Raw genomic sequence first — 18,468 nt, forward strand, 5'->3', positions numbered from 1 at the left:
ATAAAATTGTATATTATTAAATATAATTTTGCAGAAATAAATGCATAAATTCATGCATCTGCTTCACCATAGTTTACATATTCTTGTCCAGTCTGCATTATCATGATGTTCAAAGTCTTAAGCTGTCTTCTGAGAGCTGCTGAGCACACACTTACTGGGCCAATTACCTCAGCCTCGTTAAATAACATGTGTCAAGTTAGCACGAGCTCCAACTTCAAGGTTATTTACATAATCAGTGTTCCTGGTTCATAAACCTTGCTCAATGGTAATTTTACAGTTCTTGACATTATGTGTATTGGTCATGCTTAAGAGTATTAAGAAATGTGGGTCTACATACACACTGCGATCACAAGTAATCTTTGGAATGCACTATTTGGCCCAAAAACCTATTGGTTGATCTAACTGAATATAATTTTCAACAGTTAAATATATGCTCATTATATATCGATGTGATTCTATCTTAAACTTTTCTTCAGGGAGATGGATAGAGGATCACGGTGTTGTCCATAACCTGATGTTTAATGATACAACTGGCTTGAGAGTTCCCCACAAGGCAACATTGAAAAGATCAGAATGGTGGGATAATGGTGCTTTGCCCCTGTGGATAACAGCCCAGAATCAGGTGAACTTACTCCTCTGACAAGCTTTTTGTGAGCAGATTTTAACTGTAAAAGACTTTAAAAATTAAGATTAAAATAAAGCATTTTATAATTTACAGTGAAAAACTGTAAAATTGACATTCACAGACACTTCACATTTGATGATTTTGAAATAATGTATGTTTATTCTCTTTTTTTCTTATCATTTATGCATATGAGGGTTTTATGTTATGTCTTATGTTGTTAAATTCATATTTATTGCATTATTTTAGTGTTATGGTTTTTACCATGATGGTGTTTTTGTATTTGTGTGCACCTTATATGCACACAAAAGCTACTTGTGATTAAAGTGAAGTCACGTGATGTGTAGCCACCTGTGTGTTTTGCTGGTTATCAGTGTATTACAAAGAGATTTTAAGTTAAACCCATAAAACCGATTTTTTTCACTGTAATGTTCTGGCAACCACAGCTGTCAGTTTTTACCATAAATTTCACATATTTTATTTTACAGTGTATGTAAATATGTCCTGTAAAATCATCACTCATTGTAAATTTATTAACAAATAATGAAATAACGTCTCCTATATATTTCGAAGGGCCTGAAAACAGCCTCTTTTTTCTATCCTGGTGGAGGAGTAAATTACAGTGGCCAAGCTGTGGATCGTTCCCTGGTGGAAGATCACGAGCATCCTGATGACAATGAGACAGAGTGGCGGCAGAACATCGACACTGTGATGGGATGGTTCACCAAAGAGGACTTTGACTTTGTTACGCTTTACTATGGAGAACCAGACAACGTGGGTCATGCTTTCGGCCCCGAAACCCCAGAGAGAATAAAGATCATTGAACAGGTTGACCACACTATTGGCTACCTCAGGGAGGCAATTCACAAAAATGGTTTGACTGATCATCTTAACGTCATCCTGACCTCAGACCATGGCATGACCACTGTTAAAATGGCCAGTGAGGTTAATGAGATAAAACTTAGCAATTACATGAGTTTATTAAATCTAGTCCGATTTGACCTGCTCGACTACGGTGGGTTTGGGATGATCACACCTAGGGAGGGCAGAGAACAGGAAGTTTATGATGCCCTGAAGAACGCACATCCCAATCTGACAGTCTATAAGAAAGAAGAGATTCCAGAACACTTTCACATTCGCAAACATGAGAGAATTCAACCGATTGTCCTTCTGGCTGACCTGGGGTTCAATATCAACTCTGTAAGTGTCTTTGGAAAGAAATATCACTCATTTTAGCCAGCTGTTTGAAAGCCCAATTAATGAAATATTGTAGTCAAACATGCTAATTATGTCATACTAGATTCACATTGTTTAGCCCGTTTTTATCTACAGTAAGTATCAGTAAAATATTAATTAATACAAATATGTAAATATACACTAACATTCAAAAGTCTGAGGTTCGTGACATTTTGAAACAGTAAAAACAGTAATATAGTGAAAAAAAAAGATTAAATTTAAAATAACTGCTTTCTATTTTAATATATTTTAAAATGTTATCTATTCATGTGATGCAAAGCTGAATTTTTAGCAGCCTTTACTCCAGTCTTCAGTGTCACATGATCCTTCAGAATATCTAATATGCTGATTTGGTTCTCAAGAAACATTTGTTATTATTATCAATGTTGAAGTAAAGTGCTTGAAAGTTATGTTTAGAGGTAGAGTCTGTCGTCTACTCTAACTTTTTGTTTGCTATTTGTGCAGAGGATCATTTTGCATATCAACAAAGGAGATCATGGATTCAGGAATGAGGAAATGGATATGAAAATGATCTTTCGAGCCTTTGGGCCAGACCTTAGGGACAATTTCTTGGCTGAGCCATTTGATAGTGTCAGCATCTATCCGTTGATGTGTAAGCTGTTGGGTGTAGTTCCAGAAGCAAACAATGGAAGTCTCAGTGACACCAAAGGCATGCTAGTGGATAACTTTGATGCTGGTAAGCATTTGAATTGTCTCTCAGAAGGGGCTTCATTGAAAAATGGCCTCTTCCATCAGTCTAACAGATTATTTTAACCATTTATTTTTTTCTTACCTGTGTGAATTTTAAGAAAAGGTCATAACCAATTAATTACATTAATGGTTCTTTTTTTGCAGGTGGGAGCAGTGGAAGAATCAAGGTGTCTTTCAGCCTTCTGGTACTAATGATTATTATCTTAACCTTAATTTAAAGAGATTTGCCAAAACTACTAGTTCATAGCAATCAGCAAACTCAGAATACATTTAAACTACTATAAATCACAAATGACTATTAAACAGAGTATTGCTTTGTATCTTCTTCCAGTGCTGATGATAATTTAACTTTTTTTTCATATTTATTATATCAAGTAAAATAATACAAGTTTATACTGGAAGTTTGTTTTTATAGTGCACACATTTATGAAATATAGCAAATATCAAGCATGGTTGCAATAGTCAACAAAGTGTGAAAAATGTGATGAAATTGGTTATGTGTTGAAAATGTTTTTGTTTTTTCTAAACTTCAGATTTTATTTACATGCGAGTTTTTATAAAAATCCCTTAATCCTACATATTCCACTCCTCTTTAAGTGCATTCAAAACATAAATAAACATTCGTTTACGTTTAGAGTACAGGAAAAAAAAAACACAACAGGATCAATATTGTACACAATATAATACACAAAGGTCAACATATATATTTCTATGCATTATATACATTTCATGCACAAGAAATATTTAGTTGAAATTATTCATAGATAGATGAGGGGAATTTTAGTTTGTGGTCTTAAGTACATATTATGTGTATTACATAAACACATGTAAAAAATCATCAAAAGGCAATCAAAATTTGTGTGGGTACTTTGATCAAAATCAAACTGAAAGGGTGTACGCTTCTAGAAAAGCTCAGCAATCAGCTCAGCAAACCTTTTTTACATGTGTTGTCATATTTATCATGTGTCATATATTCATATATAAAAAATATATACCAAAGGAAAGTTCTTATAAAAGTTTGGTAAAAATTAAAAGGCATTTTATAATTTCAAACATCCCAACTGCCCTTAACTGGGATGCACAAGTTGCACATTTTTGGTACAAACTGGTACTAAAGAAGAGTACTAAAAGAGTCATGTACTTGCTCAATGCCAGTCCTCATCCTGCTCATCATCCAGCTCTACTGAGCTTTCCTCAGCTCCGCTACTCTCTTCTTGCCCTCCTCTTTGTGCCTCCTTCCTCCTTGCTGCCTCGAGCATCTCCTGCCTTGCTTTAGCGGCCCGCTCCTCCTCTTCTCTTTGGCTCTGTGCTGCTGCCTTCCTCTCCTGCTCGGCGTGACTCTTCATGTGAGCACTGCGACTCTTCACCTTATAGAACACCCTATATATACAGACCTCATTATAATTTATACAAGTTGCCTTAAATGAAGAAACTGCTTTACATATGCTAAAATATAAACATCTATAAAGGGACTGACTAGCAAAGAAAACTAGCTGAGTGAATGGTATGAATAAGGATTTATCAAAGCATGGGCATAAGAAAATAATTTAAAAAGCATCTGTCCTTAAGGATAATTTTAAACACCACTGAAATAATTTCCTTCTGCTTTACGGAATAATATTTAAGGCTGGCATGTCGTTTGCTGATTGTTTATGTGGCTTCAGACCAACGAGATTGATGAAGTATTATATTTAATATTAAAATTAATGTAATTAATGTTATTAAATTAACTCTATATTAAAGTGGGTTGGAGAAATATCACTCTTTAGATGTCTCAATATTAGGATATTATCATTAATGAAACAAAATATTTTATTTTGAAATACGGAACTGTAAAAATTAATTATTATAAAACATGAATTCATATTAATCATTGTAATAATAATATGTTGATATTGAAATATTGATATATTAAGTAATTTGGAGAAAAATCACAGTCTAGATGTTACAATATTGTGATATTACCATTATATTTATTATTGAAATATTAACATAAAATATTGCAATATTTGAATAAATTAACTGTGATGATAATATTAACCATAGGCGTAATTTGCGGGTGGGACGGGTGGGACATGTCCCCACCACTTTTTGCCAGAAATTATAATAACCTGTTTTGGTTATATTTACTAATATATTTACTAATAATTGCAGAAGGTGCGCTCAGCAAAAATGACGCGAATATTGATGGTTTTCACGCTTACGTCGAGTAAAAGACCGCTTCTTAAACCAGAGAAGGTGAACATGTTGGTATTCTTGTGGGGGAAAAAAAAACATGCAAGCACTGTCACCGGCAGCAAGTTTAGTTTTACTTTTCTTTTTGTTTTGTTTTCATTTTGAAAAGCTTATCTTTGCTGTTTACCTCATGTTATGCTATGGAGGCGCTCTCTCTTTTTTTTTTTGATTCCTCAGTGTTTGCTAAATGTTCTGTAATTTATTAGTCACTATATAGCCTAATACAGCTTGTAGGCCTATGCCATGCCTCATCTTATTAGTTTTTGTTAATAACGTTTTGTAAGCTAGTTTGTCATTGAATCTTACTGTTTTATTGTTGTTGTGCATTAATTAAAAATAATAAATCCATCTTTTTTTTTTTGTCTTAAAAAGTGAAAGGTGTATAGATGTAAGCAAAACAGACAATTATATTGTATTGTAAAACCTGACAAGATTGTGAAATCGAAACTATAAACTACAATAAAAGTTAATCAGCATGCATTGATTAATAGCATGTTGTAGCGCAAAAAAAACAAAAAACACGTGCTCCTGCAACCACCTGAGAAAGTTCATCACAAAAGAGCGAGCAGTGGGAAGAATGAGTCTGGAGCCCTGAATTGCCCAGCTCCCCCCATTGAATCTTACTGTTTTATTGTTGTTGTGCATTTTAATTAAAAATAATTAATCGATCTTTTTTTTTTTAGTCTTAAAAGGTGAAAGGTGTGTGGATGTAAGCAAAACAGACAATTATATTTTATTGTAAAACCTGACAAGATCGTGAAATCGAAAGTGAAAGCATCCGAAGCCCGGCTTATAACATAGCAAAAGAGGAACTCCCATTCACAAAATTCAAATCACAAATAATACTACTAATGAAAAAGATCGGGTTGAATGTTAACTACTTTCGTTTCCATATAACTATAAACTAAGATAAAAGTTAATCAGCATGCATTGATTAATAGCATGTTGTAGCGCAAAAAAAACAAAAAACACGTGCTCCTGCAACCACCTGAGAAAGTTCATCACAAAAGAGCGAGCAGTGGGAAGAATGAGTCTGGAGCCCTGAATTGCCCAGCTCCGTCTGTCAATGATCTAGCACCCCCTCAACACCTACGTTCAAAATTCTCTGGCGCCGCCCCTGGTACATCGATGTATTTTCGAAAAGCAAAAATTAAGTTTGTCCAACTCTAAACCCAGTCCCCAAGTAAATTAGGTTATTAAATAAAAAACTAGCAAAACGAGTTGCGCGGTGCCCCCACCACTTTTCAAAGCAAAGTTACGCCACTGATATTAACACTGGGGATTTGATATTCAAATACAGAAACATTGCTTTCAATATTTCAGAGAAACTATATTAGAGATCAGAGATAAAGAGTACAGTAAGCAGATTTCTTACTCTTATCTTACTTAGATAAGAGTGCGATGAATACAGTACAGTGTAAACCCTCATATAGGTGCAACTGCTTAGAAACCTCTTCTGGAACAAAACTGTTCTCAACTGTCTTTTGAGGTAAGTGCAACGAAGACAGACTGGGTTGCTTCAAATTTAATGAGTATAAATTCAAAGACACATTCTGACCCACCTACTGCACTTCTTGCAAGGGAAAACACCCTCCGGCTCTCCCTGACTTTTGTTGCCAGTTGAGGCCCTGTTTTTCTTCCCGGTATTGTCAGGCTTTGGAGGTGCAGGGGAAGGAGTTTTGAAGGGGGGCTGAGCCGCTGGCATCAGGCCAGAAGACACTTCCACAGAGCTGTTCTTCTGCTCCTCATGAGCCACTGCTGCCCTCTCCTGGACGAATGGGTTAACACAACCATGCAATCACATTTAGCTATTCATTCAAATTTGTAACGGGACATTTAATATTCCAGCTCAGAGAAACATGATGGTGTCTTTATGATGTATTCACTATATTTATATACAAACAAGAGAATGCTTTCAATCCAAATACTCACATTTTCATTGTCCTGAAGTGCCTTGGTCACATCTTGTAGACTGCCATCCACATTGTCTTGTGTTCCCTCCTGTTGTCTACTATTATTTTCTTCCTCCGCTTGTTTCACATGAATCTTGTTGGATATAAAAGAACAGACTGATGATATAAAAATGCAAGTCTGACAGAGGCAAGCATGACAAGCACTCATGTATCACGTGCAGATTTTTTAAGCATTCATACAAATTGCCTGTGTAGATGTAAATTAATAATGATTTTCAGCTTGGTTTCACACTTTTGGAAGGCACTGTGCTAGTAGTCAAGACACTGACAATGTCTAAAAGCAGGTAAGCAGTAATAGCCTTTACCACAGAGATGTTATCCTCTGGGTCTGAAGGTCCATATGTATATGTGCCATTACGGCCAACCTTTACTTGTTTCTTATAGGTGTAGTAGAACTCCACACACTGCGCCACGGTTTTACTCCTCACCTGCCAAATTAGAAACACAATGTCACCTTAAAAAGGGGAAATTTGATTTACATGAATCAATACATAAGCACACAAAAAAAGACTGTATACCAGTTTTTGCACCAAGAAGAAATCTTTCCTGTAAGCAGAAATTCCCTTGTTGAAGTATTGTTTTTCATCCACAGTCCAGTAGTCTGATCCTGACAATATTTAAGGGACATCAAGTTCTTTCTATCCACCATACAACATTACAGATCATCTGCTGCATTGCAATACTATCATTTACAGTAACATCATGTCAAATCATTTTTTATGTGAACACAGTGAGATCTGCAATTAGATTAGTTTCTACCTGCGTAGTGGTAGTTCGCCAGATGGTGGTTCTTGGAGAAGATGGGATTCTTCATCAACATCATTTCCAGAGCTTCCTACAGAGCCAAAAGATATTTGTTGTTTATCCTGAATACATATATATGCATATACAGTGGCCCCAACAAGTATTTGGACACTTTTAGACACTTACACTACCGTTCAAATTTTTGGAGTTAGTAAGATAAAAAAAAAAAAAAATTATTTCAACAAAGATGCATTAAATCGAATCTTTAAATTAAAATTAAAACTAAAACTTTTTCAGTGTTACAAAAGATTTCTATTTCAAACAAATGCTGTTCTTTTGTACTCTCTATTCATCAAAGAATCCTGAAAAAATATATCATATTTTCCAAAAAATATAAAGCAGCACAACTGATAATGATGATTTCAGCACTGATAATAATCAGAAATGCTTCCTGAGCATCAAATCAGGATATCATAATGATTTCTGATGGATCATGTGACACTGAAGACTGGAGTAATGGCTACTGAAAATTCAGCTTTGATCACAGGAATAAGTTATATATTAAAAGAGAAAACAATTACTTTAAATTGTAATCATATTTCACAATAGTACTGTTTTACTGTATTTTTGATTAAATAAATGCATCCTTAAGAGCCTAAGACACTTCTTTCAGAAACACTACATATGTCAAACTTGTGAATTGTAGTCTAAGTCTTTAAAAGTGTATGAATTTTATTGAATTAGACAAAATACCAATGCAACATATAGCAACATGTACAAACAAATAGTTTTTCCAGTTACAGTTAGTGTCAATGTGATTTTTAAAGTCAGACATTTTTCAGTTCGAATCAAGTGTCCAAACACTTTTTGGTTCCACTGTACATTCAACTGTGCTCACCATGATATCCCCTCTGCACTCGTGCAGGCAGTGCATCGCTAGCTCTGGGTTGGTTCCTCCTCCATACATGACACTGGAGCAGACCAGGTTCATCAGATCATCAACTGAAAAATAATAAGGATTAGAATGGAGGTATGTGAGACATTCGTCTGTGTTTTATGCAGTTGGTGAACATCAGCTATATCAATGCAGTCTAAAGACAAGTTACATCTCATATCCTGGGAGGGCGTAGAATCAGCCTCTGAATTAGGAAGCCAGACCAAAGTGGCTTTATGCTGGTCCTTTAGGGCCAGTGTTCGATCCAATAGTTCTGGAATTTCTGCCTGATACTGAGAGCCGATGTTTATGCGCCTAAAATGTGTAAGAGAGGGAGAATATATTAGAATAGAGGATAGTGATTGTGATGAATAGCTCATATTTATTTTAATAAATGCTCACGGTTCTAGGCTGACAGGCGCTGCTTCTCCAATCACCAAGAGTGCAGGAGGGGTGATTTCAGAACTGCCTAATGTGCAGAAAATAAAGTCAGCAAGAGAGAGAGAGATAGAAATTATTAATCATGTCAATGATAAACTACAATTCATCTACACTTGCAATTCATTAAGTAAGAATAAACACAAATAAACAAATAGTGAAAAAACATGACACTTTACATTAAGGCTGTATAAGTTACCATTAGTTAAACGTGAACTAACAGCTAATAATACAGTAACACTTAACAATAAGGATTAATTTGTTAAGAATATTAGTTCATGATACATTATGATATACAATGTATTAACTAATAAACAACAGACTTACAGCTTTTATTCATCTACTTTTATTTTTACATATACTAATAGATTTTTAGCATTTCAAGTTTTATTTAAATTAAAATTAATTAATGCATTATGAACATGAACTAACAATAAACAATAGTGTATTTATATTGTAAACTTACATAAATGATTAATAAATGCTCTACGAATGTCCAGTTTAATGATGGCTCATGATATCTAATTAATGTTAACTTCTGTTTTATCTATTAATAAGTATGAATAAACAAATAGTGAAGATAAAAAAGTTACACTTTTACAATAAGGTTACATAAGTTAACATTAGTTAGCACAATAGTTAATATAAACTAACTGTGACCCTGGACCACAAAACCAGTCTTAAGTCGCTGGGGTATATTTTTAGCAATAGCCAAAAAAACATTGTATGGGTCAAAATTATCGATTTTTCTTTTATGCCAAAAATCATTAGGATATTAAGTAAAGATCATGCTCCATGAAGATATTTTGTAAATTTCCTACCGTAAATATATCAAAACGTAATTTTTGATTAGTAATATGCATTGCTAAGAACTTCATTTGGACAACTTTAAAGGCAATTTTCTCAGTATTTCGATTTTTTTGCACCCTCAGATTCCAGATTTTCAAATACTTGTATCTCGACCAAATATTGTCCTATCCTAACAAACCATACATCAATGCGTAAGAATAATGGTAGTCCAAGGCACTCAAATCTTATTAAAAAAAATGTTTAAAAAGCCTTTATTTCATCATGGCTATAAGTTTTAAGAACAGGTGACAAGTGCACACCTACGCGTTGCGGCTATTTTGCCTTCGTCAGGGTGTGAGTAACAAACACAATCGGAGTTCATTTTAAGCAGCAGTTAATTAGTCAAATAACAATCACCTGGTTGTTCTACACAGGACAAACAATAGAGAGGAAGTTTGACGATTACATATCAAATTAAATCAAACACAATATAATCATATATATAAAGGAGGGAGGAAAAAAAAAAAAAAGATCACCAATATAATGCTTCCAAATCTGAATTCTTATTACAAAAAAGGTACCAGGTCTAATTCCCCATTTAAGCCTGGAAGTTTAGTTGCTTTCAGTGTATAGATCCAAAAAGACTCTCTCTGTAAAAGCCTATTGACCCTATCACCTCCTCTTATTGACCTGGGGACATGTTCTATTCCGATTATCTTCAATGTACTTGGGCTACCATGATTTTTCTCTTTATAATGAAGGGCCATAGGATACAAAGGGTTACAAACTCGAATGGCATTCTTATGTTCTGCTAATCTGATCTTTAATTTCCTTGTAGTCATCCCTATATAGAAACAACCACATGGACACTCTAACCGATACACTACAAATGAGGTACTGCAATTAATAAAGGATTTAACTTTAAATTCAATTTGTGAAGTTACATCTTTAAACATATTTGTCTTGACCATATTGTCACAGTGATTGCAATTGCCACATCTGTAATTTCCTGCACTCGGACATAACCAGGTACTTAATTTCTTAGAGGAAAGATGACTTCTCACTAATTTATCTTTAATCGTAGGCGCTTTCTGGAATACAATGGAGGGAGATTCAGGCATGACTTCCCTGAGATGGGGATCACTCATCACAATTTCCCAATTCTTTTTTATAATTTTCTTAATTCTATTCGCTTCTGTACTATACTGTGTAACGAAATAAACCGAATTATCAGAATCTTGTGATTTACATTTTTGTACTAATAACTCATCTCTACTGATGTTTCTTGCTTTATTAAATGCCTTGTTGATCACCCTGTTTTTGTACCCTCGTTCCTGAAATCTTTGAGTCATTTCTTGAGCCTTGAAATCAAAATCATCTTCCTTGTCACAGATTCTTTTTAACCTCTGAAACTGTCCTAAGGGAATATTGTCAATCAACCATGGAGGGTGAAAACTATCTGCTCTTAAAATAGTATTTCTATCTGTTTCCTTTCTAAAAATAGTAGTATGTAATACACCATTGCCTTCTTTAAAAAAATGTAAGTCCAAGAAATTTATCCGAGTATGTGAAAAATCAAGACTCAACTTCAAATTCACATTGGTATTATTTAAGTATGAATCAAAAACTAACAGATCTGCTTCTGAACCGATCCATATCAAAATGATATCATATGTTTTCAGATGATGTATAAATCTAAATTTAAAATAATTGACCCTTATGACTGGTTTTGTGATCCAGGGTCACATATATTAATGCATTATTATTAAAAGTTCTATGTTAACATTAGTTACTAACATTATGAACTATTGATGAACAATACTGTGTTTATACTGTAAATGAACCTAGATGAATAAATGCTGTAAAAAACTATTGTTCATTGATAGTTTACTATAACTAATGCATTAGCAAATGTTTATGTTTAAAACCTTACTGTAAATTGTTACTAATAAAAAAGGTCCTTTAAAATGAAAAGTAATGTGTAACGCACTTGAACGTAGCAAGCTTCGAGCGGCACTGCGGGGTGTTGATGGAGGTGGCAGGACCTGGCTGCCTGCTGCCATAGAAGAGAGGACAGCAGAGAAGTACAGCCCAGAGCCTTCACGCACAGGTGAAAGAATGGGTGGAGGGGTGTACGGTGGGATGATCCTGGCATGGTCCAGCAGGCGTACTGGGGAGCGCAGATTGCTCTGGTAGGGAGTGATGCTGGAGTAAACAGAAGGGGTGATGAAAGGGCACGGTTGAGGTATGACCAGAGGCTCGGGACGTGGACGGCGCTTGGATTTGTCTTCTTGCCCTTTACCCTGATTCAAACATAAATGGCAAAAACCGTTATTTTAAAAAACTATTTTCAAAAGCCACTTCTGATGTGAAAAAAAGCAAAACATTAGTGTGGAAATTATTTAAGAGCATTAACCAGTGTTACCAGGTTTCACTAAAGAAATAAGTGACGTGGTCTGAAAAAATTAGCCCAAAACAAACAGTCTGGAAAGGTAGGCCCAAAATAAACAACCCCTGGTTTTGTGGGTGGGCCATATGCATATCATAAAGCCAGTGTCCTGCAGAGTTTAGCTCCAACTTGTCTCAATACACTTGCCTGGAAGTTTCGAATTTGCCTAGTAAGACCCTGATTAGCTGGTTCAGGTGTGTTTAATTAGGGCTGGAGCTAAACTCTGAAGGACACCGGCCCTGCAGGACAGAGTTTGGAGACCACTGTCATAAAGTGTGCATATGGCTCCCATATGCCCCCATTTTAACTGGATTGTATTCCAGTTTTCTATTATGCTATAACAAAAACATGTTTTTTTTTCCATTACTTGAATCATTTCTAGTCCTCCATCTCCCACGGCATGCTATTTAAGGACAAAATAACCACCTTAGCACAGCATAAAAGCCCTGAAATAAAAATCTGGATTTTATCGTCCTCAAAACTCATAAGACACATTAATGCCAACCACTTTATTTTCCCTTGCTATTTAAATAAGATTTACATACTGTATCTAATATGTATGCATTGAGGGCTATGATTTTTATTATATAAGAAATTAAGGTAACACTTTACAATAAGCTTTAATTAACTAATGATAACAGATACAACTTTTGATTTTAAAAAGTATTAATAAATGTACAAATTAGCATAAACTAAGATTAAAGGGATAGTTCACCCAAAAATGAAAATTCTGTCATTAATTACTCACCCTCATGTCGTTTCAAACCCGTAAGACCTTCGTTCATCTTCGGAACACAAATGAATAAATGCTATACAAGTATTGTTCATTGTTAGTTCATGTTAACTAATGCAGTGAACTAATGTTAACAAACTAAACCTTATTGTGAAGTGTTACCGAAATGTCTTACTGTTGCATCAAAAGCAGCTTGTGATGGCATAAAGATGCTGAATTAAATGACTTCAAATGTCAAAATACTGTCAAAAAAGTTGCTGTCGGTTTGTGGGTTCCGTAATGTAGTAACACATGCAGCACTGGCAAAAATGACAGCAATATTTTGATGGAAAAATAGCGATTGCCGGAGGTGTTCACAGACAGAGAAACATAATCACACATGAAATAACAATAAAGCTGTTTAGTCCTATGATTGCAAACCACTAACAAGTCCAAATACATAACTATATTCTAAAAATATGCCCAAAAAATACACAACCCTGCAACTACTCAAATCTATAAGCGACAAGCCTAGAGTCGCTTATAATAAGTGGACTTGGCAACATTAGCATTAACCTGAATTAACTGTATTAACCTGGATGAAGCTCTCGGCTGCTGAGTTCTTTATTGAGTGCCGGTGTGCTACAATAACAGAGGGTTTACAATCAGGCTGGCTCTGTTGATGTGAAATCTCTGAGGGATGTCGAACTTTATCCAGCTGTGTCCAGCTGCCCGGCGCTTCCATTTGAGTTTGACCTCTCCGAACTGGGACCGAGACTGGGATGACTAGTGGTGCCATACCAGCTGGTCTACCAGGGGTAACATCCTCACACTATTAATAGAAGACAGAAAACGTCAGAATAACATATGAATGGAGAAGAAAAAAAAAAACAAAGGATAGAGAAGCACAAATAAAAGTGCGTGTAAGCAACCGGCAGCATTTAATCGAGTCACAGAGCTAGATGAGTTACTCTGTAACTAGTGTAAACACCTTTACAGGACAATATTTTAAAATGAATTTTTTAAACAACCATCTCAAACAAATAGAGCTGTCTCTGCCCTGTTACTGTACATTGAGAATCAATTTCATTTAAAGAATGAATTCATACCATAAACTTCTTGTTTTGTGAGGCTTGGATCGGACAGATGTTAGCAAATAAGGCTTGGTGAATCGGCCCCTCCCAAATTCAACAATGGATTTTGAGAGAGTGTGGAATGTGAAGGTGTGCAGACATGCAGTTGCTCACCAGACTGCTTTACTCCTCTGCACTTCACACTGTATATGATTGGGGAAGCCTGATAGCAAACACTACTCTGAGCTGAGTTTGTACTGTAATGTTTACTTTTATAGTTTGATTAGTTATAAAGCTGGTGACACGTTTCACCCAGCTTCAAATTATTACTAGTGTCAGCAATGGAAATTTTAAGGTTTTGAATGAGCTAATTCACAAGCTGGTTTAAACAACAAAAACAACTTAGGAGACCATCAAAGCAGCAAAACATTCCAGCATATATTTAATGCATGCTAACCATTCAAAAATTTGTGGTTAGTAAGATAATTGTTTTGAAATAAATACTTGTATTCAGCAATGACACATTAAATTTATCAAAAGTGACAGTAAAGACATTTATTATGTCTCAAATAATTTCTATTTCAAATAAATGCTGTTCTTTTAAACTTACTATGCATCAAAAAATCCTGAAAAAAAATGTATCATGGTTTGCACAAAAATATTAAGCAGCACAACTGTTTTTAACATTGATAATAACAAAAAACATTTCCTGAGCACCATATCAGGATATTATTTCCAGCCCGGTATGTTCTAATATGTTACATTTAATATTAGAACATATTTCTGCTATTCCAATGTCTTCAAATGGATTTCCAAATGAAATAGGCTCACCTTTGCTGGCAAAAATTCCATCTCTGAAGCCTTTTGAGCAAGAGTCTCAAGGTTGATCTCCTTTGAGGCCCTCCGTCGTCTCGGAGTGCTTTGGATGACCCCTACTGCGGGTCCTTGGACTCCACCAACTCCTCCATTCTGGGCAGAAACCTTGTCATTGGATGTCTGGTTGCCTTGAGGAGAGACTCCATCTTTGGAGAGCCGGCGAGAGCGGCGAGGGAGGACCTGACGTTTGGTTTGGGTCTCCTGGAGTTCTGGAGTGGCCTCTGCAGATCCAGATTCCTGATAATTTGCTCCCTGAGGAACAGGATGTTGTGACTGAGGGACCATGAGCTGGGTCTGGCTCAGTTCTGTTTTTACGTGAGCGCTGGCAAGATCTTGTGACTCAATGTCTTGTTTGACTCGCTGCTTTTCTATAGTCTCTAGTTGTTGAAAACCTTGTGCATTGTGTTGCAGTTGCTGCTGCATCTGCTGCATCTGTTGCAGATGTTTCTGCTGTTGGTATTGCTGTTGCATTTGCTGCAGCCGTTGCTGCTGTTGCAACTGATGCTGCTGTTGTTGTTGTTGCTGCTGCTTCTGCAACTGATGCATTTGCTGCAGCTGTTGCATCTGGTGCTGACGATGCAGATGCTGCTGTTGCAACTGCAAGAGTTGCTGTTGTGATTTCGGTTTCTCGTTATAATTCATATTTAAAGGCGCACTGTTGCCTTGGAAGACTTGTTGGAAACCAGGTGCCTGTGGTTGCTTGGTAGGTCCGAATGCCAACTGGAAGGGTTGCAGAGTGGAGTCGGACACATCGTGATGCATTCCCTGAGGCTGATACTGGAGGTCTGCAGGTCCGTGACTTTGTTGGAGCGCCTGAAATTGAGCATGATGCATGGCAGCCATCGTGTGACGGTCCCAATCTGCCCCGGGAACGTGAACGGTGTCCATGTAGGACTGTGATGAACTTGGTGAATGCTTCTCCAACTTTACAGCCTCCATTTCATGACTTTTGTGAAAGCCTCTTGGGTCAGCTATACCATCTAGAGAAGGGCCAAAGTTCTGTGACCACTTGTTCAGGTTCGGGACGCCCTGAAACCAAGCCGCGGTCTGCATTGTGTTTTGAGGCATCCACTTTACTGTTCCCGATTGCTGAAGATGGCCCCGGACCTGATATGCTTTATCAGATTTGTAAACACCCTGGACTTCAGGGCTAGAATCCATCAAAACCTCTGGGCTGCTGTGAGTTTGCTCCAAGGACGGAGTGTCCACATTGTAGAAGAGATCCCCTGAATGCTGCATTGTTTCCCCAATGGTTTCAACATTCTGCTTGCTAATACTGTTTATGGTTCCTCTCTGATGTGGAGAAAGACTCATGGCAATTGTGTGAAACTATAAGACAAGCAAAAACCTGGAGCATTCAGCACTTCAGTTTTAAGTAAGCCTATTACTAGGCCGGATGTAAAAAAAATAATGTTTTACAGAGCAGAGCACATGCACAATTTTGTGAGGTCTAGACACGCCACCTCCTTTCTTGCTTCTAAACTGCAGTATAAAGGTGGTGTAAATATTTAAAAACTCAGTCATTCCTCAGTCACAGGAAATGTTCTAAAAAGGAGAGAAAGACAAAAAGTAAAGTTTTGAAGTCAGTCACAATAGAAGTATAATTATGTCTGCATTATACACAAAATAAACAAAAAAACAAAAAAGTTAAAGAAAAATCGATCAGTGACATGACACTCATTTTATTTTGTCTCAATATAATTAATTAATTCAAAAATACATTAAAAATGCTACTGATACATACAGTAACTTGCACGCACATCTTCTATGATGTACAGAGCCCCTCAAGGGACAAAGTATGAGATTTAAGGAAAAATTATATTTCATGGTTTTGCACATTACAAAATATTTGCGCACCCCCAAGAAACATTTCGAGCGAACACAAAGTTTAGGGGTACAAAACTGCAAATGCAGAAGCATTGAAATATAATTTTTAAATCTCACTTTTTTCATCATTATGTCCCCTTAGGGGCTCCATAAAGATGATTTTAGCTTTTGAATTAAAATTAATTTTAATCATTTTGGGGGGGCATAAAGTTCAAAATGTCGGGGTAAAACAACTGACCTGATATTAGAATGCAAAGAATCATTAAAAGCATGAAATCATTTAAAAGAAAAACTTATTTAGTAGTTTCACATAATCCTTTATTATTTTTTCAATTTTTCATAAACAAAACTTATATAAAAACAACATCCCAAAACTTTTTGGAAAAAAAAAGAAAAAAGAAAAAACATTAAACTAAACAAGTCATTAAATTAAACTTTTCTTAAAAATAATACAAAAAGAGTACATATATAAACACTTGGCACATTTTAAACAATTTTTTTCTTTATCATAAATGCTCTTGTTTGTAAAATGTCAATGCTCACATTTCTACAGCAGCAGAACAGTTCAAATGAATTATAAATAGAATGAGTTGTCAAGAAATCTTCAGATCGCCAATAACAAAACAGGCCATATCATGTCAAAACTGACTCACAGAATGACATGACACTAAATGCAAAAAATTCCTTTTGCATACTATTAATGAATGGCTGTTTGGTAAGACCTGTGAGTAGAAAAGGAACATAGTGGCCTAAAACCAGGAAACTTAACAAACACAAACGCAGAAGGCTAGAGCAGACAGCAATGGAGGGGCATGAAAGTGCAATGCAAGACAACAAGAATTACAGGAAGTGAAGAGCGAACGGGAGAGAGAGATGGGGAGAGAATACAGGAGAGAGCGAACAAGCAGAACTACTTTTCAACACATTGATGACCCCTCCCAAACTAGCAACTACAATGAAACATTTGTTATAACAAAATATATGTATAATAAATGCTGCCCAGCAAAACAAACCACCCTGTAAGAAGACAAAGTATCAGTTTGGTGCACTTTGCTCCTTTACGTTTCTTGGTTTATTGAACGAAATGTCGTGTATGAAACAGATTAAGACTGTAGCGTACTTACACTGTTGCAATATGGTATTGACGTGCTCCTTCCTTACTTTTCAAGTTCGGGTGACAGCACCTTACAAAACAGTTCCAACCCTGGGCAAAGTCAACAGCGTGCATGACCATTTACACACTACGAACAATGCAGTCTGTCGTAATCGCCTAGACGTAAGTGCGCACATTTGAAACGCTAAAATACCATGTCATAATGCATCGAGAGGCCTTTCCGACATGTAGGCTGACAGATTCAACAACTTTTGCTATCCGAACGCATTTGAACTCTTCAGTTGTAGTCACCAAACATGTTACCCTGTTTACATTCTGCTGTTTAAGCGCAATTTTACCGATACTGTTTGCAGGACGTGTAGAGTTCGAGGATCCTCTTGAAAAATAATCAATCCATCAAAGTTATTTATCAACAAAACAGTTCGCACTGACGCAGCCAATCAGCGCGTTTCGGACTGAAGGCGAGGCGATACAAGGCGCAAAAGCGCACGCTGTGATTGGATGGAAGAAACTTCTCGCGCACTGCTGGAATGTGCAATATTTTATTAGTGAGACCAACTGAAACAGGAGACCTTTATATTTCCATATCACTTTCACTTTTTATTATTTCAAGATATGTTACAGGATGTGTTGACAGTGTCATTACATTCGTGTTAAAAATGCATGTTGACCTGGTTCTCTATCGGGCTCCTTACCAAAAATCTGCAACAAACCCCAAGCAATGAGAAAGAAACT

General features: G+C 36.1%; 2 protein-coding genes across 2 annotated transcripts in view; one reads left to right on the forward strand and one right to left on the reverse strand.

Annotated features, from left to right (window-relative positions):
* The window catches only part of LOC107665343 (ectonucleotide pyrophosphatase/phosphodiesterase family member 7), a 3,541-nt gene extending 612 nt beyond the window's left edge, over positions 1–2,929 (forward strand). The window contains exons 2-5 of the mRNA XM_016456172.1: positions 477–622; positions 1,196–1,822; positions 2,324–2,555; positions 2,714–2,929. Coding sequence (XP_016311658.1) covers positions 477–622; positions 1,196–1,822; positions 2,324–2,555; positions 2,714–2,787 — 1,079 coding nt within the window. The 3' untranslated portion in view covers positions 2,788–2,929. The remainder of the gene's footprint in view (positions 1–476; positions 623–1,195; positions 1,823–2,323; positions 2,556–2,713) is intronic.
* A 134-nt stretch (positions 2,930–3,063) lies between these two features.
* Positions 3,064–18,183, reverse strand: LOC107665392 (ELM2 and SANT domain-containing protein 1-like). Its single transcript, XM_016456267.1, has 13 exons — positions 17,744–18,183; positions 14,748–16,337; positions 13,439–13,675; positions 11,673–11,985; positions 8,858–8,924; positions 8,628–8,770; positions 8,420–8,523; positions 7,537–7,612; positions 7,296–7,384; positions 7,083–7,205; positions 6,737–6,850; positions 6,367–6,572; positions 3,064–3,949 (listed from the first exon to the last, which is right to left on the reverse strand). The coding sequence occupies exons 2-13, from the start codon at positions 16,104–16,106 to the stop codon at positions 3,715–3,717; spliced, it is 3,066 nt and encodes a 1,021-aa protein (XP_016311753.1). The 5' UTR covers positions 16,107–16,337; positions 17,744–18,183; the 3' UTR covers positions 3,064–3,714.
* Positions 18,184–18,468: the final 285 nt, after the last annotated feature.

The sequence above is a fragment of the Sinocyclocheilus anshuiensis genome, unplaced genomic scaffold, assembly GCF_001515605.1.
Source record: "Sinocyclocheilus anshuiensis isolate Anshui unplaced genomic scaffold, SAMN03320099.WGS_v1.1 scaffold199, whole genome shotgun sequence".
Taxonomy (NCBI): domain Eukaryota; kingdom Metazoa; phylum Chordata; class Actinopteri; order Cypriniformes; family Cyprinidae; genus Sinocyclocheilus; species Sinocyclocheilus anshuiensis.

What these genes read in the sequence shown, in the direction of transcription:
- LOC107665392 (XM_016456267.1), bottom strand. Translation starts at nt 16,106, where the DNA reads ATGAGTCTTTCTCCACATCAGAGAGGAACCATAAACAGTATTAGCAAG. An exon ending in TGGAATTTTTGCCAGCAAAG is followed by an intron (nt 13,676 to 14,747) that starts GTGAGCCTATTT and finishes TTCTATTAATAG; the next exon opens with TGTGAGGATGTTACCCCTGG. An exon ending in TCGAAGCTTGCTACGTTCAA is followed by an intron (nt 8,925 to 11,672) that starts GTGCGTTACACA and finishes TCTGCACATTAG; the next exon opens with GCAGTTCTGAAATCACCCCT.